The sequence below is a fragment of the Dermacentor variabilis genome, chromosome 4 (assembly GCF_050947875.1).
Source record: "Dermacentor variabilis isolate Ectoservices chromosome 4, ASM5094787v1, whole genome shotgun sequence".
Classification (NCBI taxonomy): Eukaryota; Metazoa; Arthropoda; class Arachnida; order Ixodida; family Ixodidae; genus Dermacentor; species Dermacentor variabilis.
Window position 1 is genome coordinate 24,217,935 of NC_134571.1, and position 26,373 is coordinate 24,244,307.

Genomic DNA, 26,373 nt, shown 5'->3' on the forward strand with positions numbered 1-26,373 from the left:
GCTACCGTTGCTCCCGCTGATGAGGTTTTGCAGGGAATGATTAGAACCGTACCGCCAGCACGTTATTGCCGGTATTTGGCACCCCACCATGCAACTATTGTTCTTCAACATTCTTTGAAGCTTTGGCCCCCCACACATGCAAAGGTTGTTACTTATTTTGCTCTGAAAATGTGAATATGACAGGGAAGCAAGATCACTGACAAAGAAAACTACGGCATGTGGCTGGCTCCTTTCCCCAAGTGTACTACACAAGGGCCACCAGTGGCGCATCCATCGGCATGCACTACGTGCATAAGCGTTGTTCTCGCCAACGTGACGTAGCGCTTGCGCAAATCATGCTTCGTTGGCCTATTGTGCGCCTTACCCGAGCTATTTTTTTTCTGACTTTTATTAGTTTGAATTTCGTATAATTTCAATTTTTGTAGCATCCCCGTGGAATTCGAATTAACGAGCCTTTACTGCATTTCACAATGATGGCAGCTGTGAATATGCCGTGCCCTCGCTTTTGTTGGCGAGGTGGTTTGTCGGCTTTCTGAGGGTTGTGCAACCGCTGTGAACAGAACTGCATTGAGTTGGTAACCATAACTTTAGTCACGGACACCCGACAACGTAGCTCCGATTAGGCCTAACAGGCTAGACAGTATGAATGATGGAGTGGTCACAACAAAATTCGCCGCTGGCCAATGTGATGACGGGCGCAAACTGCCGTGGAAAGCTTGTCGTGGGTATGTTTCTACAGGTAGCTCATCAGAGATCGGCTGCGACATCACGCATATGGGTTATATTGACGGCCGTTGAAGTGGTGTTCGGGTCCGCGGTCGACCAGCTGGCAACCACTGCATGCCCACATGCCAAATTCGTCTGTGTGCTAGCATGTGGGTATAAAATTCCTAACTGTGCGAATCTGTGTGTGTGATCACTGAACTCGCAAATTGGGTGCAATTGGCATACTTTCTGGTGACTAATTAACCCAATCATCACACATGCTTCCGCGCTTTCCTCACGCACTGCTTTTATTGGTCCCTCTGTTCATGTAGTGTTAATAGTTTTTTGATCGATCCAGTCAATCTGGTCAAACCTCGTATCGATAACCATCGCATGCCGTGAGAATGCTGCGCATGTCAAGGCACCGACCACGACCGGGTCATTCATCGAAGGTGTCGATATTCGAAAAACTTAATATTCCAGAAATTTAATATCAGATATCTGATTTGCAATTTGAATTATTTGAACGTTCATTCTTAGATTTAATATTTAATATTTGAGTATTCGCACACCCATACTAATTAGCTTTTTATAGGGAAAGATGGACTACTGCTGTAAAGGAAGAAGGCAAGCATTGAACATAGTAAGTTACGAAAGCTTTTACTGAGCCTCAATGACACAAATACAAAAAAAAGAATACTTTTAAATGAGTCACACTGGCAATACCAGAACTAGGGTTTCAGCATGAAATTTAAGAAATAGAACTTAAACCTTCCTTTTCTCTACTATAATCAACCTATTACTGTAAAATTAATGAAGACACGAGTTTTGAAGGGATACTTCATCAGCCTAAATTAATTTAGCGTTTCTCTTTAGTGTCTTTTTAAATGTTGAACTTGAACTATGACATACATTTTCTTTCTTTTTTTTCTTTCTTTCTTTCTTATTTTTTCAAAGTGCTGTAGTTTGAGGTGCAGGCTACAGATGTGAAAAGATTGTAAATGTCTTGGGAGAGATGCATGCCATCTTCAGGCTTCACCTGGTGACATGGCAGCTGCAGAGGTGCCAAATGCCTGTTGCTCTTGCAGAATTGACTGGCACATTGCATTGGTGTGCTCCAGCTGCTGCAGAAGGTGGTGTGAGAGCTGATGCCATCCTGGAACCATTGGAAGCCCCGACACTCCAGGCATGGACTGAAGACCTTCAACTTCAGGAGGTGCCTGCGACTATGTACGGCGAACAACAAAGCAATGCAAAAGCTTTTATTTAAATTCGAAGAAAACTGGTATAATATGAAAGTTATCATAGATATTTTAAGCAAGCTGAACATGGGTTTTTATTTTGATCAATGGGGTTTAATGGCACAAAGGCTACAATGGCTAGAGATTGCCAGTATGTACAAATGTTTTATCATGACTCAGTATAAAAATTACTGCAGGGATGATGAGTTCAAATTTGCAGGGGTTGTAAAGGGCTTAAAAGCTGTAACTTGCAAAGGCTGCAAAACATTTTAAAGCACGTTTTTTACCACTCTGAAGCTCATCTCTCGTACCTCAATGGGGAGATGAGACTAGCACCAATTCTGGTGCCCCTATGTTCCTGCTAAAACAAGGTTGCTGTGGAGGTTTGCGAAACATGGAAAATTCTGCTTTAGATAGTATGTGATCATTCATCATACAAGGGTGAATCAGAAAGTCTTTGCCCCTATTTTTTATTAGCCAAAATAAGGAACATACAGATAATTACAAATATACATACTATTCTACGTACCTTACACTATCTTCAACACAGCCCCGCCCCCCCCAATAAAGATATGCCACAACACTGTTTTTTGTCCTACCTTTAGATATTGCTTCTCTGATATGTAAGGCTATGCTAACAGACCAAGTAGAGCCAAAATTGAGAAGCACCAAAAGCAAATTGAATTGAATACTGAATGCTTTTTGAATGGTTTTCGAATATTGAACAACCATTTTCCCTGGTAAGTTGGTCCTGATTATATTCGAAGGCAATAAGTGTTCAATACAGTCGAACCCACTTAAATGATACCGTTTTTAACAATATATTGGTTATAACAATGAGAAGCTGCTGAACCGTCAACTTTTGTATGTTTTCTATGGTGAAATAAGCCGCTTACTACAATGCCTCAATGCCACATTATCAGTTATAACGATGAAGTCTGGCTGCTGGGTGTTTGTGCCGAAAGGTAGTAAAATGCAAAATCCTTGAAAAAAAAAAGAAAGAGAAAACGAGAAATTCTAGCCGCTGCACGATGGACCACTGCTACAACAGCCGCCGCATGCTCATTTTCCAGCCATCTCTGCGTGCCTCTTTCCCGTTGCCCTTCCACCCCTCCAAACACGAATGGGCTGTGCCCATAGCTCTAAGCCGCCCCACCCTTCGAAACACGAATGGACCGCGCCAACTGCACTGCTCACAGATTGCTCACTGGCTCCTCATTCAGCGCAGTTCTACAAACAGTTTAATCGCTCATGTTCGTTTTTGTTGGCTGCGTCAAAATCGTTCCTGGCCACGTGGTTTCTCAGCCTTGTTTGACCAACAGTTGGTTCAACTCGCTGCAGAAGCGGAAGATGGCTGATTCGCCTGCTGATCATTGGCAATACACGACGTTGCCGGTGAAAAGAAAGTGCATGGCTATAGATTTGGAAACTAAGTGCTTCTAAACGAAGAGGCGATCGTTGCGAACATTCTTGCATCGGATAGCGATGGCGACGACGGCAGTGATGTCGCGGTAGGGCAAGCTGCGTCAACATTGTCCTCACAGGAGACCGGGCAGAGGATTCAGTCCCTCCGGGGCTTCGTTTTCCCGAAGAACCTTCTGCTGCACTAAGTGGAGCATATTGGAGAAGGATGTCGTCTAGCTTTGCGTAAAGCATACAAGGTTGACGGCGATAGGGTTTTCTTGTGCAAGCCATGAGAAGTACGTGGCGAGATGCTTGTGGCGATCTTGCCTCAGCGTTTCTTCTGGATTTCTCAAGCTGACAGGCTGCTGTGGCAACCTTCTCGCAATTTTTGAAAGGCCCCTTCTGGGACCACCCCAAAACAATGCCTCGGTGGTGCTCACATATCGCTTGCCACCCATGACCCCTCTTTGCAGTTGTTATAGCAGTGCCATTCTTTAACGCCGACAGCCACGACTTGTTACACACGATCGATGTGCCCAGGAAGCAGTTAAATGAATGAACACAATCCGTAGCCGGATGGAGGAAGGTGGTGGGGAGGGACACTGGCCTGCCCGCCATTATTGTTTTCTCCCACCATCTCTGCTATCCCCCTATTTTCATTTTTTTATGCAACCCGGTCATAACAATTATCGGTTATAACAATGGAATTTTCGTAGCACTTGGACATTGTTATAAGTGGGTTCGGCTGTAGATCGATAATTAGAAATACTATAAAATATGCCTATCTAAAGCTTATTTGAACACGCTGCCATGGACAGTTTCCTGAAATTGTCAAAAGTGGGAACCTACCAATTTATTCCTCCAAGGCCATGTTGAATGCACAACAATTAATTTTTTTGCCCACACATGTCACAAATCACTCATGCTTAGGAATACGCTAACCCTAAAAAGCCCACATTGACTGGCCACAAGACCGATATGACTGCAAAGCACGTTACGCGCCTCCAAGTGCTTATCATGTGTTTTTATGAGGATAAGTTTTTCTTGCTGTGCCGACAAAGAGGATCCAGAGAGTAGAAACAAAGCTTGAATATCAACACTCACCGGTTCACCATGGAGGCCAGATGAATGCTGACGTTGCAAAGGTGTACCGATGATGCCAGCAGCACCATGCCAAAGGCCCCACTGACTGCTCCCACTGTATGTGCCGTTAACTGCAGCAAATGTAACAATGGGGAGAAGCACCATTTTAGAATTCCGCCAAGTGAATCAACTAACAATGATCACAACTAGCAAAATTTGACTATGGTGTGCTGAAAAGAATGCAACCAGTTTTTTACAAGAGAGCCAAAAGGGTATAGATGAGAACCCAAGAAAGATACGAAGCAGTCAACTGCATGACAAATGGACCCAGACATCTAGAAAAAATTAATTCGAGGTTTTTGTTTCTAACAAGAACAATTCACATGAAACTAAGAATAAAGTAAAAGAGAGTTTGCTGTGATCCATTGTAGATTGTCGTCATCAGGCTGCTGCTAAGTATGAATGAGCAGATGAGCACAGCGGAAAATTCTACTTGAAATGTGTGACGAACATCACAGAAACCGAGATGCTCAATATTTCATCATCATCATCATAAGCCTATCTTTATTTAAGTTCGCTGCAGAATGAAAGCCTCTTCCTGCGATCTCCAAAACCCCTGTCTTGCGTTAGCTGATTCCAACTTGTGCTTGCACTAATCTGAAGGTTGTTAATTTGAATCCTCCTCCAGGCCACTACATTTTCAGGTTTGGAATGGCGTCTGACAGTGGAAAATAAAAACGACATTGGCAAGAGCCAGTGGGGCTATACTAGTCCAGGTTCAACCAACTCAGGAAGGCCCACTAAGCTTCAACAAAGGCACTGCCTCAAGAGAACAGGAATTAGGGAATTGGTCTCCCTGGTGCAGTATTCGGCCACTACTTCACTCATGACTCATAAGCTCAATACTATTTAGTACTACATAAAGCTAACAGACACGAAAGCTAAGCAAAGTTTGAGGGAAACGAAGTTCTTTTGTTCAAATAAACTGTTTAATAAACTGTAGTGAAGAAGTATAGCTAAATTGACAACTTGATGTCAATGCGAACAATACCCACGCCCCCTGCATGACGTGCTGTGGTGCCTCTGATGACGGACTGTGGTACATGCTACGTGCCTCCATTTTCTTGGGTATTTACGTACAACAGTGTCACCTCATTAATTCGAATTTCATGGGACCGAAAAAAATGTCCGAATTAACCGAATGCCAAAATATCGAGGTTATCAAGAAAACAACGAACAAATGCTTACTACGTCAATACGCTTTTATTTAATGAACGAATCAGCAAATCCTGATTTTATTTTGCTGAAACGCATGCAGGAGGCAGCAATTCTTGTCATCTCATCACTGATTAGCGCTTGCAGCGGCGAAGGCCTCGCGACTTTCTTGTCAGCGCAGCTGCATCTGATACATGCTTTTCACTACCGTGCGACATCCAATAATTATTTCGCCAGTGAACTGCTCGCCAACAGATCATCCGTCCATCACAATGTAGCCAGTGCTTTTTTTTTTTAGGCTTGTACTGCAGCTCAGAAGGAGCAAAAACGAAGATGGAAGGGGTAATGAAAAGGAGCGGAGAACAGGGAGCGCCCACCCTGTTCTCTGTTCCTTTTCATTACCCCTTCCACCTTCCTTTTTGCTCCTTCTGAGCTCGCTGTTCTCCGTTCCTTTTCATTACCCCTTCCACCTTCCTTTTTGCTCGTTCTGAGCTGCGCTACAAGCCTAAAAAAGTCATGACATACTAACTCGTCCAAACTGCTACACTTTTAGCCAGTGCTCATCTTTGACAGCTTTGTGCACTGAGTCAAAATGACACTACTGTTTGCTGCAACCGCAGCGGACAAAACCGTGGTCGCTATCGACACCATCATGGATGGCATGTATGCAGTTTTGAAGGCACGTGACTAACGCATGCACAGAGTCACTATGAAACTACTGTTTGCCACAACTGCTACAAATGTAACCACAGTCGCTATTGATGCAATCATGCGTGGATGGCAACGACACAGTCATGAAGGCAGGCGGCCGAAGCGGTGTGATGCGTGGAGGTAAACGCAAGAATAAAGGCTTTAAAAACACAAATAGGGAAGAAGCATTTCTGCGTTGTTGTCATTCACATACTATTTTTGCTGATAACTATGGTGATGCAGACCCCGCTACTTTGTTTCTGTTGGATGCTGGTGCCAATTTTACTCTTTTGTGGCGCATTTGCGGTGCTATGGGCTCAGCTACAGCTCCTTTACCCACATGCCAGTGCCACTTTTGCTAGATAGTGCCAACCTTTGATGTGCACCGCTGTTCCCTGATTTGTCGCTCATACCAGTTCCGCTTCTGCAACTTCCGCTTCTGGCGTTTCCGTTTCCAGTCGTTCGGCTTCCGGGATATCTGGTTCCTGAATTTTTGCTTGTTGCACGCTCGCATCTCTATTCAGCAGCGATGTCACTTCCGCCTAAAACTAAATGCTGGGACTAAGCAAGTTCTGTTTGATGCCGGAAGCTGAGGGGGTGAACGAGGGAGAAGCATGGAAGAGGAGGGTAGGTTGGCTAAAATGTGTATGGAGGGGCTTTAGGCTCGCTGAGCTCTGTGAGTTGTTCGAATTCACTGTAGTGCAGTCAGATAAGTCTGTATTAACGAGAGTCTGGCTGGATTAAATAATGCATATGCATGCTGGGACCAGAGAAAGAGCCTGAATTATTAGATTTTTTAAGTTAATGAGAGCCGAATTAACGAGGTTTTATTGCACCAGCATCAAGAATTCATGAGGTCAGGATCTACGAAAACACTTAATTGCCATGAAACCTGAGGAAGCAGCCTGGGATTCAGAGTTGTGGCCACTATAGTAGAACATCCAGCATGGATACTGATCTACCTATTGACAAGCTGTATGGCCAAACTTCATGAAAATTCCTCTTCTTCAGGAAAGCCATGCCCTGCTAACTTCTGATGCCAATGACATGCATGTTTAACCTTGCTTGGAAAATGTTAGCTTAGCTCACAAAAGCTTCACTCGAATTTCAAATTTCCAGCGCTAAGATGCATAAATAATTAAGTACTATATGTATAGTAACTCCTGCTAGCATAACCTTTCACATTATGGTGGCCACACATCTCAGTGGCTGAAACGCTGCTTTCATTTTTTTATATCATCAAGCCATATCCTAAATGCACAATGCATCTCTCTGGTTCATGACTGCCACTTCTGAGTGTTCGATGCCGCTTATGGAACCATACAGATGCAGTGTAAGCAAATTAAGTCCTTTTTGTATGCTGATGTACGTAAGACAGTAGTACCTGTGGTGCAAGACATCTCAGGTGTCAGACACCACAGGTGTGAAAAATGGAGCTGCCAAGATGTCCTTCTGTCTCACCTCTGGACGGATGCGTGTTGGTCAGTCGATTGTCTGTGCGCCCCGTAGGCAGAGCAACTGGCTCTGCAGCTGTGTGATGCTGTTCTTTCCCAGCAAGAGATGATGGCATAGAACGCCCGTTGTCGTTTTCAACGTCACTCCGGCTTCCTTAATGGCAAAAAAGAGAAGAGGAAAGTGGACATGGGAAAACATTCATAAAAAAGAAAAAGAGTGAGGTAGCAACAAAAGTCAAACAAATGGAGAGTTACCACTCTGATCATGCTGCAGTGTTGGAAGACGTGCAGTTCACTTCAAAAGAACCATAGAAGGTATAAAAAATTTTGAGCAGTACATGAGGTGACAAAACCAATATACAGTGGAATCTCAATAAATCGAAAGCACTTAAACAGAACACCATCCTCATGGTTGGTTGGTTTTGTATTCATGCAATGCTCTCTGCAATGTCTCTCAGTAAATGGAACTCCTGATAAATGAAACCAATTTCCCTGGTCCCTTGAGGTTCTGCTTAAAGAGAGTCCAGTGTACTAGTCAGTGCGGTGACATAATACAGTTCATTTTACTGCAGCTTTACCATAGAGCTTTTACCAGAGAGTTACTACAGTGTGTGACAACTTTTTTATTTTAACAACTGTAAAGGAAGATTTTGAGCTTACCACTGCTATTCGCTCATAGTTTGCAACAAGACTGTGTTTTCTGCACTGTTCAATAATACATTTGGCATTGTTGTTGACATAGTTTAATTGGACAGTTAGTCTTGCAAGGTGGCAAAATCAGACCACCTCACTGTAGCAGCTCACTTCAATGCTGAGATATGCACACGACAGTTGCTATTGCACACAACAGTTGTTTTTTAAAGACAAACCAGGCAAGCAAACATGCAATGAGTTTTATCTGCCAACACAATGACTGTGAAGTGTCCAAGTTGGCAAAAATTCATAGCTTACATGGGTAGCATGACAGAACTCGGAAAAAAACAAGAGAACATGAAAAACAATGTTGAAAAACATAAGATTGTTTACAATAACATACTTTAACACATGTTTAGTTTTGTAGGCACTGTTCCATCTTTGAGCAGTTCAGACCAAGAATAATAAAAATGATAGCACAATTTGGAGCCCCAAATGTGATCTTGTTGCGAAATTTGAGAGAAAGCAAAGCAGCAGTAAGTGCAAAATCTCCTTTTAGCGCCACTGATCGGCATGCCATCATGGAAGCCAGCGGCACGCTTGGTCGCTTTTAAAGTTGTTGGAATAAAAATGAAGGTCACAGTGCAGACTTCACAGCAGTTACCAGTAACACTTGAGTCAGTAACACTTGAGTTCGTGGCTCTTGATACCTGTTGTGTCATCTCCTCACAGCCACAAGAATTATGAGCCAGAGTATCAATTGCTAGGTGGTGTTTAGGGCACCATCTGATCCTTGGATGGAAGAGGAAATTTCACTGAGTGAGCTAGTGTAAAGCACTCATACTTATGCCCTGCAGGAAAAGGTACTAACCTTCAACTACTGTTCTACAGTTCGCTCCAATAAAATTTTTGTACAGGATATCGAATTGCAAAACCATAAAGCGAGGCATTCAAAATATGCAAGGGTCACACAATTGGTTTCATACGTTTTAACTCCTGTCACTGACAAGAAAGCATGTTACTTAGCACAAAAATGACACAAAGGGAATACAATAGCACACTAACAAAATTTTGTCCCAGACTTGAAATATTACTAGTCTCAATCATCTCTTGTATTCAACCTGTCATTGTTTCTGTCGTTATTCTCACTACACAATTTTGCGATTCCTTAATTTTGCACCTTTGAATATCCCATTTTTATGCCAAACCAAAACAATAGAACATTAGCTGAAAGCCAGCAAATTGTGCTGACCACACTCAAATCTTTGTCCTGTGTTACATGCTGCATACTCAAGGATGACACAATAACATTTGCTATGCATGTGTGAAGCACACCAACGAGCTTAAAGGGACACTAAAGGCAAATACTAACTTGAAATGGACTGTTCATATACCGTTTCTAGGAACCTCGCTACACTTGTTTCGTGCCAAGAAAAGATTTAGTTTATGATAAAATCTCATCTGCAGGGTCCGAATACCTCTATTGCAAATCAAATCTCCCACCACCCAACCGGAGAGTGGTGATTTTGCATACGCCATCACTGCGATTTGCGGCTGTTGGTGAGCAAAACGGCGCCCTACAGACAGGGGTACAGTGCTTTGCACAAAACGCAAATGCCCAGCCATGGAGAAACTGAGCCACGACAGAAAGGTGGATTCGCCGCTTTTTGGGCAAGTGGCGTAGACCATTTGGGCATCCCACGACGTCACATGGAAGTTGAATACTCTGCTACTTGCAATTTCTGTGAGCTTCGTGAGACAGCAAAACCAACACAGCAATAAGTGATAATGAAACTACTGAAAAGCGAAAGCATGGAGGGTGCAGAGTGGAGCAAAAACGAAACCTTTCGACCGCCCACGTCGTTGTCAGAGTTAGTATTTCAATGAGTTATTTTTTCTAAAAACGAAATAGAACTGGACAAGTGGCGTTTCTTTTGGCCTATAATGCAATACAATGATGTTTTTATAACAAGTGGTTGAGTACTAGTGACCGAATTTAAATGAGGAGTGCCTTTGTCATCAAGCAAGTACTTGAACGTTCCGGGGAAGTCGCTAACATGTCCTACATTTAGCTCAATTTCTCGATTACTAAGGCTCTGTTCGCAATAATATTGACGCCTTAGAGATTCTCAAGCACTAATCTATTACTTTGTTTGCCTTTAACCTTTTGACTGCCAAGTTTTTTTTTTTTCTTCCTGCAACATAGCTCCTGCCGGGCTTTTTTAATGTGTTGGTTCAGTGGACATTTCACGCTACATAAAAGCAGTTTTTTTTGCTGGTGTTTTCTCCTATTTAAGTATTCATGAATAGTTCATAAATTTCTTCGTCTATCATTGTCCTGGCATGCCACGTTGGTACATACCCCCTTGGTCATGGTCACAACTGCCCTCTTGATGCGCAGTCCCAGCCATATTTCTTTTTCTCTCTTGTTGGCTCAGCGGACATTTTCTGCTAGATAGAAACTGGTTCTCCATCATTGGTCTCTTTTGATTCATAATTAATTAGGTATTCATAAATCTCTTTGCTTGTCAAAGTGCGGAGAGACCTGCCACAGTAGTTCGTCATGGCTGCGTGGCTGTGAAAGAGCGACAAAGCACTGGGACATTTGCTCCAGCTGCAGTCAATAATTTAACTTGAAAGGATCTTGTGTGTTTAGGCTACCTTTCCAAAGATGGCACAACAGCAATACAATGTCATTTTTTGCACGAGTTGCTTCTGAAGCAGGAAAGAGTGTGCTGTAAACACAAAATGAGCATACTCAGGAGTGGCAGCCAAAGGGTTAACAGGTCTGAAAAATAGACGGAACTTGCCCTAAATTTTAGCATCCAGTCCACCAGGAGCCTCCAGGAGACAAGCAGGATGTGTATTACTGGCCATATGTTGGTATTTTGCTAACAGTTGCTAGCTTTGTGCAGTCTTCCTACTTCTGGAAAACCTACTATGTATAGCACATGCTTGCGCTGCTTTATAGCGAGGTGCTTTAGCATGAAGGGTGGCAATGGTGTAACAAGAAATGTTTGCAGGACTAAATTGCACTTAAAGAAAAACACAAAGCTAAGAAGTTGTGTGCCAAATGCATGGAAGGCACGATGGCAAGCTTACTGTAAAGCACTGTCATGTAAAAAGGTCCTACAAGGGATTCAATAATAAAAACTGGGCCATGTCAATTCCACAACCACTTAGTTGTGACAGTTTTATTGTTTTCAATGCTTCATTATTTGGTGGCACCCTTTCAGTCCTTGTTGCACAACTGCAACAGTATTTTCTATTCATGTGCAGTACATTATGCACCATGACTGCTACCAATGACCTTGATACTCTGCTGTGGAAGCGTGCAACTGAAAAGTAGTTCTCTACTGCAGCACTGTGCCGGGTAGTGAAGCCATGGTGCATGCTGTCCTGCAGATGACGCTTGTCGAGGAGATGTTTTCCAACACAGTGTGTACTTTCCGAGAAAATTCCAACGCTTTTAAGGTGGCTGTCTTACTCCGGCAGTATGCACTCCACATTTTAGACAATGTTCACAAACACGCTGGGAGGCCCTAATGAGATGTGAGCTATATTGCATTAGAAAGCTTACTTTCTCCGCCTTCAAATGGCACCTACTAGTATCGTCTAGCATGAAGGGTTGCTTGACAGCAATCAAAACATTAGAAGTAAAAACATCACTCTTGCTGTACTAGCTTCCAAACTCCAACATTCATGGCAAAACTATTCAAGATTACATAATGTGGTTTGCTGTGCCTTTAAATTAAATGTACCTAATAGAATACTTTAACAGGGCAATTCTGCTTTGAAACAATTAGAAATATATATAGACCCCACTAAAAAAGTACAAAGCAATAGTTATTTATGATACACAATAGATATACTTATGATACACAATAGATACATAAGCAGAAGCATCATTTCTGGATGCTTCTGCTTATGAATGTGAGCCTCAGACACAGTTAATTATCCTACAAGCAAAATTAAATGTCTCACAGTGTGCTAATAGTGTGTGTTAAAAGCATTCCCTAATGACAACAAACAAATGCAGCTTGACTCCTGCTGTGATTCCTGAGTCATTGCATTTATTGACGGTCTCCCAATACATAATTATGAGAGGGATTGAGAAATGGGCCATGCTTTAATGACTTATTTCTTGCACAACTGTTTGTGAAATATTGCCGGAGAAGTCACCAGTTAGAAAGTAGGCAACAAAATTGTTGCAATTCATGCAAGTTAGCAGTCCAAGTTAAGAGTAGTCAGCATTCACAGCCCACAATTAACCAACCTTTGCAGAAAGTGGCATAGGTTAACACAGTCATGAGCAATCATAAAAAATGCGACAAAGTATTCATTAGTTTTTGCAGCCACAAGGCAGGTGCACGAAGAATAGGGTGATTTTAATGCCTACACATCATGCTTGGTTATTAATACCACATTAGTACTTGATATTTTAAACTTGTACACAATACTTGCATTGCTTGAAAAATCTGTCAGTAAAAGCTTTTTGATGAGACATTCTAAAACTACGCAAACATTCTTTAGGACTGGAGAGTCTGTTATGTTGGCGAAACCTCCGCCTTACAGTGTAGGGGGGAAATGTTTACCTTCAGAGTCATGTCCTGCCTCAACGCTTCCTTCCTGCCGGTCCTCGTCATCCTCCTCATCGTCTTCCAAGTTCTCCTGTGTACTAGAGCCACCCCAAGTGGCAGCGATTGTTGTGTTTCCTCCGGCCATGACGCTTCCTGGCCCTGAAGCACAGCAGTAAGGCAGGTCGCACGGGCTCAAGAGGTTGGTCTTAGTATGCGCTGCAAACTAAATCCTACTGAGGACAGGTGGGAAGCATTCTGTGGGAAGAACTACAATACCTACGCCAGCTGACACATTAAATTTTTTTAATGCTGTCACAACCCAGGAGCACACTTTGTTTTTAACATGCCTGCTAATGGCACATAACTAACCTCAAAATACCATTACAGAGTATGCCGCTGCCTTCTGCTCAACACAACTTTCAGCACGAAAGGCTGTTGAATGGAGCTGCATTTCATTCAATCCAAAGGCAACACAAGGTTCTCCTTATTCTTGTTTAAAGCACAACCAAAATTTTGCGGTTTAATCTCTTGAAACTGCACATTGAGTTACGAAGGAGGTTGTAGTGAATGGCTCTGGATTAACCTGGGTTTCTTTGATATGCGTATAAATCAAAGTACCCAAGCATTTCAGCATTTCGACCCATTTTAAAGGCAGTCTTGATGGAGAGGAATCAAACCCACAGCCTCACACTAAGTAGCAGAATGAAACAGCCACTGAGTCACATTAGCGGGTGTTCTTTATTTTTGGCTGGAGCTTCTTTCAGATGACTGAGCACTGTTCACTGCATAACCGACTTGCCATGGCTAGGCAATTGAGCAATTTGCGTTGTATTTGCCACCTGACTTCATTTACCAGGTTTTCAACCTGATGCAGAGACCAACCACTAAAATTAGCAGCATTCTGCTAGCCACTGACACATCAAGATGGAAACAGAACTGCATGTCACAGCATCAAAACTTAGAACTGGGCGAGTTGGTGTGGCTCCATCTTAACAAAAAACCAGCGTAAAAATGACGTGGACAAGCAAAGAAACGACAAACAGAGTTGCGTGCCAGTGCCCATAGTTGTAGTTTCTTTGCTTGTCTACGTCTTTTTCGCGCAAGTTTTTTGTTAAGATGATACATGCCACAGACCTAAGTCCTACACATTTTTTTAGTGGAAAAATGTGGCACACAACGGGAGAAAACAACAAGAAAAGTAGACAGGCTGTCACACTGTGTTATACAACTACACCTTGATACAACAGACTTCTCTTTAACTACATTCTCAATATAATGAAGTATCTAACTTTTTATAACTTCTCGTCTACATATAGCACACCATGTATTTTGAACCTCAATACAACGAAGTGTGTTTATACAGCCGATTCTGGATATATCAAACTTAAAAGGGACCACAAGATAGTTCGATATAAAGATAATTTGAAATATAAAATATGCCTATCTGAAGCTTATCGAGACCTCCACATGTCTTGGACAGTTTCTCGAGACCGTGAAAGGCGTAAATTTACTAATCTGCTTCTCCAAGGTCATGTCATACGTAAGAAAATTGACTTATTTTTTGCACATGAATGTCTGAAGTTGCTCGTGCTGCAGAATGGTCTTTTGATATACTGATCACAACGCAACACTAAAAGCCCACATCACTCGATCGAACGCATAGCAAGGTGTACCTCGCGCACGTTGAAGTGCTTTTTGCACATATTTATTCAAGATAAGGTAGAAATGGGCACACCGTGGAAGTAAACTAGACTGTTGAATATCCGCTGTGTTGCCAACAGTACACTTGTACTGCGAATCGCGTGTGAATGTGCCCCACCGTGCGTTTGATACAATACATGCCTTTCAAGCCATAAAATGACGTTCACAAATAGCCGTTGTCTACAATACATGCCTTTCAAACGCACGATTGTCACTCGTGGGCTATGAGCCAGGCGGACTGTTGTGTTGGGTTTCAGAACTGAGTTCCTGTTGAAACCAGTTGTCCTCACTTCTCGACCACCCCAAGTCCGCACATGTGTTTTTGTGAGCACGAATAAAACATGTTCAGCACAAAGCCCACAATCGCACAGTGATGAGTCTTGTGCGCCGATGTCACAATGGTCTTCCTGCGAAAGTGCGTATGAAGTGTGCAGTGGTTGTTAAATTTAAACTATAATATGAAAATCTGTCCAAGTGGGGGTTGGGGCCGGATTTGTTTTGCCTGTGTGCAAACCATAAAACGCCTGGCAGCACAGATATCTCCAGTTCAACAACCTATGCCCGGAGGTGCATTGAAGCGAGAGGCAGATTGAGCATTCACTACCCGCTAATGGCGCTTTTCATGATAGCGGCGTCCCATTGTAAGCGACCCCATCAGTCACGGGGGTGAAGTCGGCGCGAAAGCATGTCTGGTTTTGCTTCACACCATCGATGTGAAGATATCGGCGACACGGCATGAGATCGTATTCTTTGCCAACTCTCAAATTTAACAAAATGACTTTTTTTTCGTATTCAAACTTGCTTTATCTGATGGCCCAATAATTTGAAAATCTTTTCAGCACTTTCCGTGTAAGAAAAATTCATCAGCGACTGTACTTAATATAAAAGATTCAATTTCAATACGGTCGCCGACTGATAAATTGGAGACCAATAATTTGGATATGCTCGGTAATTCAGACAGCTTCGCGGCACCGCCAATGGCCCCAGGCATAGACTTAATGTGTAAAGACGACCGATATTTCGGCCAGCAGCCAGCTCTACATACGATTATCCGGACTCTGTTTGCGGCTGTAGCGTACGCCAACTCTGCCACCATTATCTCCTCTGGCAACCTTAACGAGACATCAAGTATAGCCTCAGAGATTACGTGCTAGATGGTAATCTCCGAGGCCTTGCCTTGCTCGCCGCTCTATGGCTCTGAGATTTAACTGCAGCTGTCGATCTTGGAGGCTTTGCCTGAATTGTGAGGTCGCAACGACATCGCGATCATCACATCCTTTTCTGGCTTGTTTTTTCCGGCCCCCCTGTGCATGGCTCGCTATCGCCATTCCGTTTGTTAAGTTCGCCTTGCGCGCAGCGTTCTGCCATGCTGTGCTTGTTTGTTTAGTTTGAGTTTCAGACAGCGCTCTGCTGGCTTCAACAAGTCTTTCTCGTGAAGTTATAGATAGGCCATGTCAAATGGCACCAACAGTGCCCTTTCAGTCCGTCTCCAAATGAGACTTGAGTCACAGTACGAATGAGCCCGACTCCGAAACTGAATAGGCTGAACTGCCGCCTACCACAATGAGCTCAAATGCGGACATCATTGATGACCTGCTGGGCTGCAATGTGCCGATTCCTGCTTCCATTAGATTTGAAGACTTTTCAGGTGTCGACAGCGCGGTTTCATCGTGTGGCAAACTGATCAATGACGAAATATTTGAGCAAGTTCTCCCACTGTCAAACAGCGACTCTGACTCGGATGATGATGTGCCGTGTGCTCCGGAGCCTTCCACATGTGGATCTGACACAAGCCTTTGCAGTCCCTGCATTGGCATACGGTGAAACTCAAAACTGGCAAAAATGCAGGTGGACCTTGTTGCATGTAAGCGGAAGTGCATGCAGCAATGCATCGACCACTTGTTTCATGCACAGGGACCTTAAAACATAAATTGTGATTTTTTTTTGGATACATTTCTTTTTTCGGGCATTCGATAGTCCAGACTTATTATGTTCCCCGTGGAGTCGGAATGATCGGTCGTTGACTATATAACGAAATTTCCATATAACGAAGCAAATTGGCGATTTTACCGACTTTGTTGTACAGTGGAATTTCAATGATACAATCTTCACAGGAACCGGAGAATAAAACGTATCATTTGAAAATAGTATCATCCAATGCGAGCTCCCAGAAGTGAGAAAATATGCCCATTGGGGACAAATTCAATAGCAAAGGTTTGTGCTGTGTCGAATGATACTGCTTCGCATAACATTGTGCGGAGCCGCAGCATCACTCGACGCCACACGAACAGCTGGCAACACACCTTTATTCAGCAACATTAAAATAGTGTGCCTGTTTGCGCTAAATTTTCCTTTTTCAACGTCCATAAAAAAAGTTATTCTGAAAGTTAAAATAAGAAGCCGCCGTTTCCTCACTCAAATGTGCAGTGTCGCACTGACAGTCAGTGTGGCCACACTGCCACACCAGCGTGTTGCCGCCGCTGGCGTGCCGTGTGCGTTTTTTCTTGTGGCTGGGGCTTGAAGGGACACAAAAGGCAAATAAATAGGTCGATGTGGACTGCTTAGGTATCAGTGCAGAAACATCGCAGCTTGTTTTGTGCCAAGACTTCATCGCAATTCAAATCTCCTGCCATCTCCTGCCACTTAACCGGCAAGAGGTGACACTGCATATGCCATCACAGTCCTTTGCTGCTGCCAGTAAGTAATATGGTGCCCGACAGACAGTGCTATGACATCTTGTACAAAACGTAGACGAGCGGCCACGGAGAAACCAAGTCAAGAAAGAGCAGTGGATTCGCCGCTGCAGCTGCTCTTGGTCAAGTAGCGTGGACCATTCGGGCATCCCGCAACATCACATGGATATTGAATTCTTTGCGACTTGCAGTTTGTGCAAGTTTTGCGAGCCAGAAAACCAGCACAGCACTATGTGATAACGAAACTATTGAAATGCGATAGCGCTGGAGGTGCAAAGTCAAGCAAAAACAAAACCTTTTGACCGCCTGCATTGTTGTCTGGAGTAATGTCAATTTCTTTTTTCTAAGCATGAAATACAACTGGACAGGTACCATTTGTGTTCGTCTTACAACACAATACAAAACGATTTTATAATGAGTAGACGAGTACAACTGACAGAATTTAAATGAGGAGTGCCTTCGTCATTGGGCAAGTACTTGAATGCCGAAGGGGAATCTCTAATCATGTCCTGAGTTTACCTCAATTTCTCGATTACTAAGGCTCTGTTCGTGATAATACAGTTAAACTTTGATATACCGAACTTCAATATAATGAAATTTTCTATATAACGAATTATTTAACTTTTCATAACCTCTTGTCCATAGAACACCCTATATTTAGAACCTCAATATAACGAAGTGTCTGTATGCGATTTCAATATAACGAAATTTCACTTCCACTACCAAGGAATGCAAAGACAATAAATAGAAACTTCTGTGGATGCATATGGTGGAACGATTGAATTCAGGGTGTCTACCAAGTTGACATTTCCAAATTTTTTTAGTTTTCCAGGTTTTTCTCTGAGTACCTTTGCGAAATTCCCTGAGTGATGCAGAACTATGTTTTATGTAAAGACTGGCTGAAACCATATCGCCCGATGCTGTCACTCTCTGGTAAGCATATGAAAAAAAAAAACTACTTAATCCAATTTGAATACAAAGGAGCAGTGTTTATGTTATTTAAAAATAAAATAGAAGGGAGGGGTTAGTAAAATGCACAGCAAATAAAATGTCTCCGAAAAAAATTGCAAATCGAGTCGGACATTCTCAAATACGAATAAAAAGGATACACAAACAGAAGCAAATATTTTCGAATATGAGCTATTTCTATCAACTGATGGCAAGCTCAGTGGTATGAGGCCCGAACTTTGTCACAATTGAGATTCTCTCTCAATAGCTCGTAAGCCAACCTCAACTGTCCTGACATACTGTCAGCTCGCGCACGACGCCTCAGTGTTGTGTTTCACTGCTTTAAAGAGTTTATTTTGGTTTGGATGAGGGACACCCGCATCTCGGCATCAGTCAACACTTTGTTTTTTGAGCTCAAGCTCCTTCAAAACGGTGGCCGCACACTTCCTTTCCCGTTCATTCCTCAATGCGTAGGTCCTTTCAGTTCTTGTCCTCCTTGCGCCACTCATTTGCCCCATGGACCATTTGAAACATCTTCTTGGTCAGTTGCACAATCCATGTCTGATTAATCGGCCAGTTGGAAAAAATAAATGCATGTCATTTACTGCCCTTAAGGGCTCAAACCACCGCAGGCACATTCGAAAACACTCTGAAGGCCTGTTGGTACATGTATTAGGCATATCAGTGCTCATCCTGTGACAGGAAATACCGGGTGCATGCGTGTATAATTAAGGAATACATACTGTGTCCCGTGGCAATAGGCCTTTCCCACGCTTGTTAAGCTTCACTGCAATACGTTTGCATATGCTTCACCAAGTAACATTTCTGTACGAAGGCGAAGCTGACTTTCAGGAACCAGCATTATGCAACGCACTGTGCTTTCCAAGCTTCTAAGCCAATCGCGAGGACCACAATGGCGGAGTCCGTGCCATTGCTGACAGCAGCGAATTCTTTCAATGAAAAACACGGCCCCCAACGGCAAGAAGCCTCATAGCGAACATCGAAGCAGCTAGGTCTAGCATTGCCGCAGTGGTGGCTACGGCTGCCAGCGGATCTGTGTGCGAGAGCGCCGGTTCGAGGCGGCAAGGTAATCAAAATGGTGGCGGTGGTGGCTTTGATTAATGCTGTTTCGGACCTGTGATCACGGTAAAACGTCTAGAAAATCAGACGGCGAAGAGTTGTTGCATCCGAAATTTCAGACATTCTGATACATTGACTCTATGGGGTGCGTGGTGGTGCCGCGAAGCCATCCAAATTATAGGGAATCCGGAAAGTCGGTCATTGACTGTACACTGGCAACTCCTCCAGCCGACGACACGACGTCAAAGGCAATTCACTACGATTCCTGTCTGTTAGTTGAGCCAGCATTACCACGGCTTTCGACCCTTTCAATAAAATTACAGCTAATTTTCCCTGATAGAGGCACAAATTCCCTGAGTTTTCCCTGAGTTTTTCCAGACTACTCAATATCCCTGAGAATTCCCGGTTTTCCCGGTTGGTAGACACCCTGGAATTACAAGTGGCTGCTTGCAAATGCACCTCTCAAATTGAGCACAGCGCGACAAGAGTGACCACCGAAGTGAAGCCACATCATGTTCCGTATAAAGTCCCAGTGCAATAAGACCCTATCGCGCCCTGCGCAGTTTGTGCTTTCGGTGTGAGTGAAAGTGTGCGAGGGTGAGACAAGAAAGGCAGTAGCTTCATGAGTGGACCCTTCCCGCGTGAGCAAAGGGAAAGAGGAAAGGGGAGCGAGCTTGCGGTAACGTGATCAAGTGGGCATGAGGGGCACAGGTCTCCACCCGCAAGGTGGAGAGAAATAATTAATAAAGGGAAAATCAATTGCTATTCAAAATCAAAATCAACTGTTACGAATGGGTGGATGTCTGATTTTCCCTTAATTAATAACTTCTCTCCACCTTGTGGGTTTCTGCAGAACTACTACGTCAAACACTTGCCTTTCTTGTGTTGTCGACAAATTTGACTTCGCCCTGCCATCTGCTAGCTGCCTGGTTAGCTCAGATGGTAGAGCGGCTGCCCCGGAAAGGTGGTGGTCTCGGGTTCGAGTTACGGACCAGGACGAATTTTTCTTCAACTCTTAGACTTTTCTTTCGAGAAACCCATCTAGGTTTCCTTTGTAGCAATTGCTACGAATGGGTGGATGTATGATTTTCCCTTAATTAAAGATTGCATATTGTAACTTTAGATGTGTAAACACTGCTCCGCATTTATGCACCATCAAAGAAACCTGTCACTGAGCTTGACACAAATATCTTCTTAACTTATGTGGTAGTGTTCCACTAAGGAAAAAATGCAAAAAGCTTGCATGTTGCAATTGTGGAATGAATGAAAGGGTTCCAAATTTTTTTCAAACCGTGTTATATCATAGCTCAAGTGGTGCCGGCACGTATGATGCACCATGAGCACCAGAAGTAAATGGAATGCAATTTTTTTTCCTATTGAAGAGCAAAGGCACACAAACTAGTAGGTATTATGCAATGTGTTGATTTGATGCTGTGTTTGAATGGTTGTGCTCGCCCTCATTATTTGAGGTTAATGGATGGCGCAGAAGGTGGGCTGATGGGCACATAGTGGATGTGCCCATCAATGTGAAGGCATGATGGCTTAATGGCATCAATGTGAAGGCATGATGTGAAGGCTTAACAATGTGAAGGCTTTTGATGTGTGCCCTCCCCAGGTAACTAAATTTCTATTCGCTTCTTACACTTCTCAAGTGACGATGCACAACCATGGCTTGATGAAGCAGTTACACTTAAAACACAGTACCAGGATGGAGCAACTACTAGCAGCCGAGGCTAGGCTAGGCCTGCCATACAGCCATCTTTTTTCCTCCTCTTTTTAAAAACTATGTTCTATTTAATTTTGGGCCATAAAACACAGAAATACAAGAGAAGTTCAAATAAAGTGAAGGACGCACCAAAGGGCAAACCCTCCATGGGTTCAGAGCTTGCAGAACACGAGCTGGGACTTCGCACATCCTCATTGTGGGAGTAGGAAAGGAGCTGCTTACTTCGCTCTTGCTGCAACAGCTCCTCGAGGATAGCCTTGTCTCGACTTAATCCCATTGACTCAAGGTTGGAGGATGAGTTCTCCTGGATAAAACAGGAGCAGGCCATGTAAAGAAGCTCTGACTGCATTCAATTCTCTGATAGTTTGCAGAAGGTGCAGCTCGTCTCATGTTCTGAACCTATTCAGAGATAGCAAGCAACACTTCTTTCCACTACATACAGTCGAACCTCGTTATAAGCTATGCATCCCATACATGTTATGAGCATATATTCATTACATGCTGGTATTGATGAGAAACGCTATAGATTTACTTTGTTTTATCAGGCAGTAGGTTATAATTGTGTTCATTATGTCAAGGTTCGAACGCACTTAATTCATTTGTAGCATCATAATTCCAACAGTTTGGGTAATGTACAGCTTAAAACAGTGTTTCGACTTAAAAGAATTTGTCAATTTTGATTTAACTACAGCAGACTTTTGTTAATTTGACACTGGTTAATTCCAATTTTTCATTTAATTTGATCCTGGCCGAAGGTCCTGCTTGATGCCAGTGTATTTCTATGGGCCCGAACTTTCATAACTTCAATCCTAAAACTGGCCTTCGCCAGATAATTCGAACTTGACCAGTCAGCACGCACCTGCATGGCCCCTATGGTGACACCAAATGCCACCCCTTCAATGCGACCATCTGTCTCGGCGGAGCTTAGAGGACAGTGAATGCACTGAACAATCATCTACTGTTGAAAACACCTATTTCTGGCCTGCCCTATGAAGATTTTCAAGCAATAACCGTAACTCACTATGTTTGCTTAGTGATTACAGTATTTACTTGATTCTAACATGCACCCTTGTCTTTATTTATTCTTACTGCAGGAAAATTGGGCTGAAAATTGCCTGTGCAGTGCCATCAGAGACGATACCAAACCATGTTCATGGCAATCATATTGTCACGTCAGAAACAGGGGTCATAGAGCGCTATTCAGGAGGCACGGCAGCAGGTCACCTTTTTAATACCGAGTGCAACTGCGACTTCTTCTTCTCCACTGCGCCTTGACAAAACGCTCATGGCTACTCGCGTTGTCCTCTTCTTCATGGAGTACTGGTGTGGCAATATTTTTTACCGCATGGCAAAGACGTATTGCGGCGAAACAGACTTAAGGAATGCGGTCACTGTTGTGCAACACATATTACACCCTTGCCCATTTTTTCTTTTGCTAGGAAATTGGGTGCATATAAAATTTCCATTTTGTTTAGATGCTGTAATGGCATTTCTATGTTCATTTTCCACTTTGGACACATATAAAGTGAATGTGCGTTTGATTCAGGGGCATATTAGAATCGAGAAAAGACAGCCAAATGAATCAGTGCTATGTTCTGGTGCTTTTCTGCGTCTTGTTTAATTCAACTTACCGTATAATTTGATTAATTTCGTCGGTCCCGTCAGGAAAGAATTACGGAAGTTGACTGTAAGAAGCCAAACAAAGTATACACCGCCCTTCAAAGACAGGACTTTTGATAAACTCACCTAAACAATAAAAGAAAAAAAAAGTTCATCCAGCTGACTGTAACAAAGAGCTAAAAGGGATATCCACATGTACTACTAAATAAACTTGGTGGAAACTTCAAATAGTTTGACAACTTTCCTTTCACAGATCAACCTTTAATTCTGTTGATCTATGTAATAAATTTAAAGTGACAGCTTGGTGTGTCAATTTTCTCTTCTCTAAACACCTCAACAAATAGATCTGTAAACTTCCTGTATTTAAATTTTACAGCATCCAATTTACAATAAACTTCATAAGGTGTATGAATGTTAGAATTCATAACTCTGGTAACAATGCTCAACAAAACATGAGATTTTTATTTAACCACATTGAATTTCAGTTGACTTGGTTGAAGGTTTACCATCGTATTAATAAATTGTTTAAAATTATGTACAATTTCTCTAAGCAACTGACTGCTACATGTTACAATCAAAGACTATTTATTTTTTATTGGGATGTCTGCCAGACAGCTGTTAAATTTGGGGCGTCTTATAATGCTACTTATTTCGTATTTGTTCATATGTACAACAATACTGCAACAAATCAGAGAAATTCTACATTTCCATTGCACTTGAAAGTGAAATGGAAGTCTGGACCCAGATAAAGCTTTTTCAAAGAGTTCATGCCATGCATGGAGAGGAGGGTACCTGGTGTCACAGTTTCAACGTTTAGGCTCTTTTCAGTCATCCTGTCTTTTTGTTTAGACAAACTTTCCATAGTACTTTTGCGGTAGAACAAGGAATTGCACAGTGCAGTCTGCAGAGGAATATAGCTGAAATCAGCAGCAGCAGAATGACTTACACAATGTGAAATCTAAGTATGCAGCCTTTCAGAACGTTGCAGTATCCCTGGAGTAAATTCTGTACTCTCTGCATAAAATATGAGTGACCTTAATGATAATAATAATAATAATAATAATAATAATAATAATAATAATAATAATAATAATAATAATAATAATAATAACTTGATCCCTGCAGTTTACCAATACTCAGAATCTACCAAGCCACTGCTGTCCAGACTCTTGGCCATTTCATCCTTTCCTATAAGCCAATATTATGAAACGCAAGGCCAGTGGGACATTCGTCAACATTCCATTCTCCCCTCCTTCTCTTCACTCAGATGCCAGAGGACACAGTGGCAGATAAGCAAATGGTCTAGACCTTAATAGCACATTGTAGCCAGGTGTCAAATGAGCATGCAAGTAAGGTAAGTTTGCTTGCAATAGGTTTAGAGCGAAGCAAACGACCACACACACAAATAGACATGAGAAGAGATGAGGGTGGTCATAAGGGGTGAGGTAACGTCTAGAGACCAGAACTTTAGGCAAATCTCTATTTTGCTTCCATAGTCCTTACGGTGCCTACTTAAGACAAACATCAAATATGGGTCTAGAAACATGTTAGTGGTACATTTATAGTGCTTATCACTGCCTATTTCGATGTTTGTGCCTATACTGGATTTCCAGAGCCTAAAAATGCATTCTTCCGTGCTTTGTTCAAGCCTTATTTTGTTTTTGTAATTTTATCACCTGCTGGGGAAGGCAGCCAGTTATTGCCACAAACACTCTGCCTGTGCAAAGGCTATTATTAACTGCTTTGCAGCAGACAAGAGCATAGCTTTCAGAAGGGCTCAAACTGTACTATGTGATGATATGGCACCATGATGATATGGCACAATGTTAGCTTGGGAAAGGTATCCTAACTGTTTAAATTCCTACTGCTCCACTCTCAGTTTAGCCAAAAATAAATATTTTTCCCAATACCTTCCTCCACCACTCATATCTGATTCTAGAAAGTTCTGGCAAATTTTATCTCCTGAACGCCTTACTAATGACACCTCATTACTCAATGAAAACAATATTCCTATTCCTAACAGTGAGTGCACACAAGTTTTCAATAAATTCTTGTCATCTGTATTCATGAAAGAAAGTATCGCTAATTGCTCGTTGTTGCAGACCTAGATTGCCAGTACATGGAACCTATTGACAATACTATTGATGGTATTGTTCAGCTTATTAATAACTGGAAAGTTTAGTCTTCAGAACGTATTGACAATATTAACAATAAATTACTAAAAAATGCAGTCTCAGTATCTAGTAGGTTTTTATTCCATATTTTTCATCAATCTTTAATGACAGGCTAGATTCCCCAATATTGGAAAACTGCCAAAGTCATACCTATCTTCAAAGAAGTTGACAAAAACTATGCTGAAAGCTACCGACCGATATTGCTGACGTGCAAATCCTGTAAAATGATGCAACATATTATTGCATCTCATGTTTACCATCATCTACGATCGAACAACTTCTTTTTTCATAATCAACATGGTTTCAGGAAAGGTATGTCGTGTGAAACGCAACTGCTTGAATTTACGACAGATTTACATTTTAACATGGACTCAAACCTACAACTGACAGCATCTTTCTGGATTTTTCAAAAGCTTTTGACCACATAGCCCATTGTTGTCTGTTTCTGAAGTTATCATCATTAAAACTTGATTCGCTAACTTTATTCTAGCTTCAAAATTTTTTTTTCTAACAGGCAGTTTACTTCCGCTAACAGCTTCTCCTCGCCCCTTTCAGATGTTTCTTCCAGTGTAACACAAGGAAGTGTACTTGGTCCTTTACTCTTTCTGATATGCATTAATGACATACCCAATAACTTATCATCACACATGTACATTTTCACTGATGACTGCATTGTCTATCGTCCTATTAACAACTCTGATGACCACCTGATCCTCCAAAATGATCTCAACCAAATTACTAATTGGTATGACACCTGGCTAATGACTCTAAATTTATCGAAATGTAGAGTGATGTCCTTCAGCTGCAAATGCACTAAGTCGGACTATTCCTACTGTATCAAAAAATGTGCCATTACCTTGGACCTCATCATTAAAATATCTCGGCGTAAATCTTTCAGCAAACCTCTCCTGCACTTCTCACATTGCCATCGTCTGTGCCAGTGCTTCTCAATCACAGGGTTACTTGTGATGCAACCTTTGAAACTCACCTACACTTATCCGAAAACTGGCATTTCAAACATTCGTCTGCCTACAACTTGAGTTTGCCGTTCTGGTCTGGTCTCCCCATGAAAATTACTTAATTAACATGCTGGAATCTATCCAAAATAGAGCCGCACGTTTCATTTTCCAGTATTATAACTACCATTCCAGCGTAACTCAAATAAAGCTTCGCCTTTCACTTCAGCTGCTAAGTAATCGTCGCGACATTGCCCTCCTGTCATTATTTCCTAAGTACGCCCACCACACTAACAAATGCTCCCTACACCTACAAAACTTAATTGCACACGTCGCACAGATTATATAATCATCTTAGCTTCACGCGCATCTATATGGTAAAACAATCATTTAACTCGTCTGGAATTCCACGTGCCATTCGTCTCTGGAACAGCCTCCCCGATAACATAGTTGTGGAAACTGACCGTGAA

The 26,373-nt window shown here is 42.4% G+C and overlaps 1 protein-coding gene across 7 annotated transcripts in view; it reads right to left on the reverse strand.

Moving 5' to 3' along the window:
* The window catches only part of LOC142578817 (uncharacterized), a 128,699-nt gene that overhangs the window by 47,527 nt on the left and 54,799 nt on the right, over positions 1–26,373 (reverse strand). For all 7 annotated transcript variants that reach the window (XM_075688421.1, XM_075688418.1, XM_075688417.1 and 4 more), the window contains 5 exons: positions 21,283–21,457; positions 13,021–13,164; positions 7,800–7,946; positions 4,455–4,564; positions 1,745–1,931 (listed from right to left, as the gene is read on the reverse strand). In XM_075688421.1, coding sequence (XP_075544536.1) covers positions 1,745–1,931; positions 4,455–4,564; positions 7,800–7,946; positions 13,021–13,164; positions 21,283–21,457 — 763 coding nt within the window. The remainder of the gene's footprint in view (positions 1–1,744; positions 1,932–4,454; positions 4,565–7,799; positions 7,947–13,020; positions 13,165–21,282; positions 21,458–26,373) is intronic.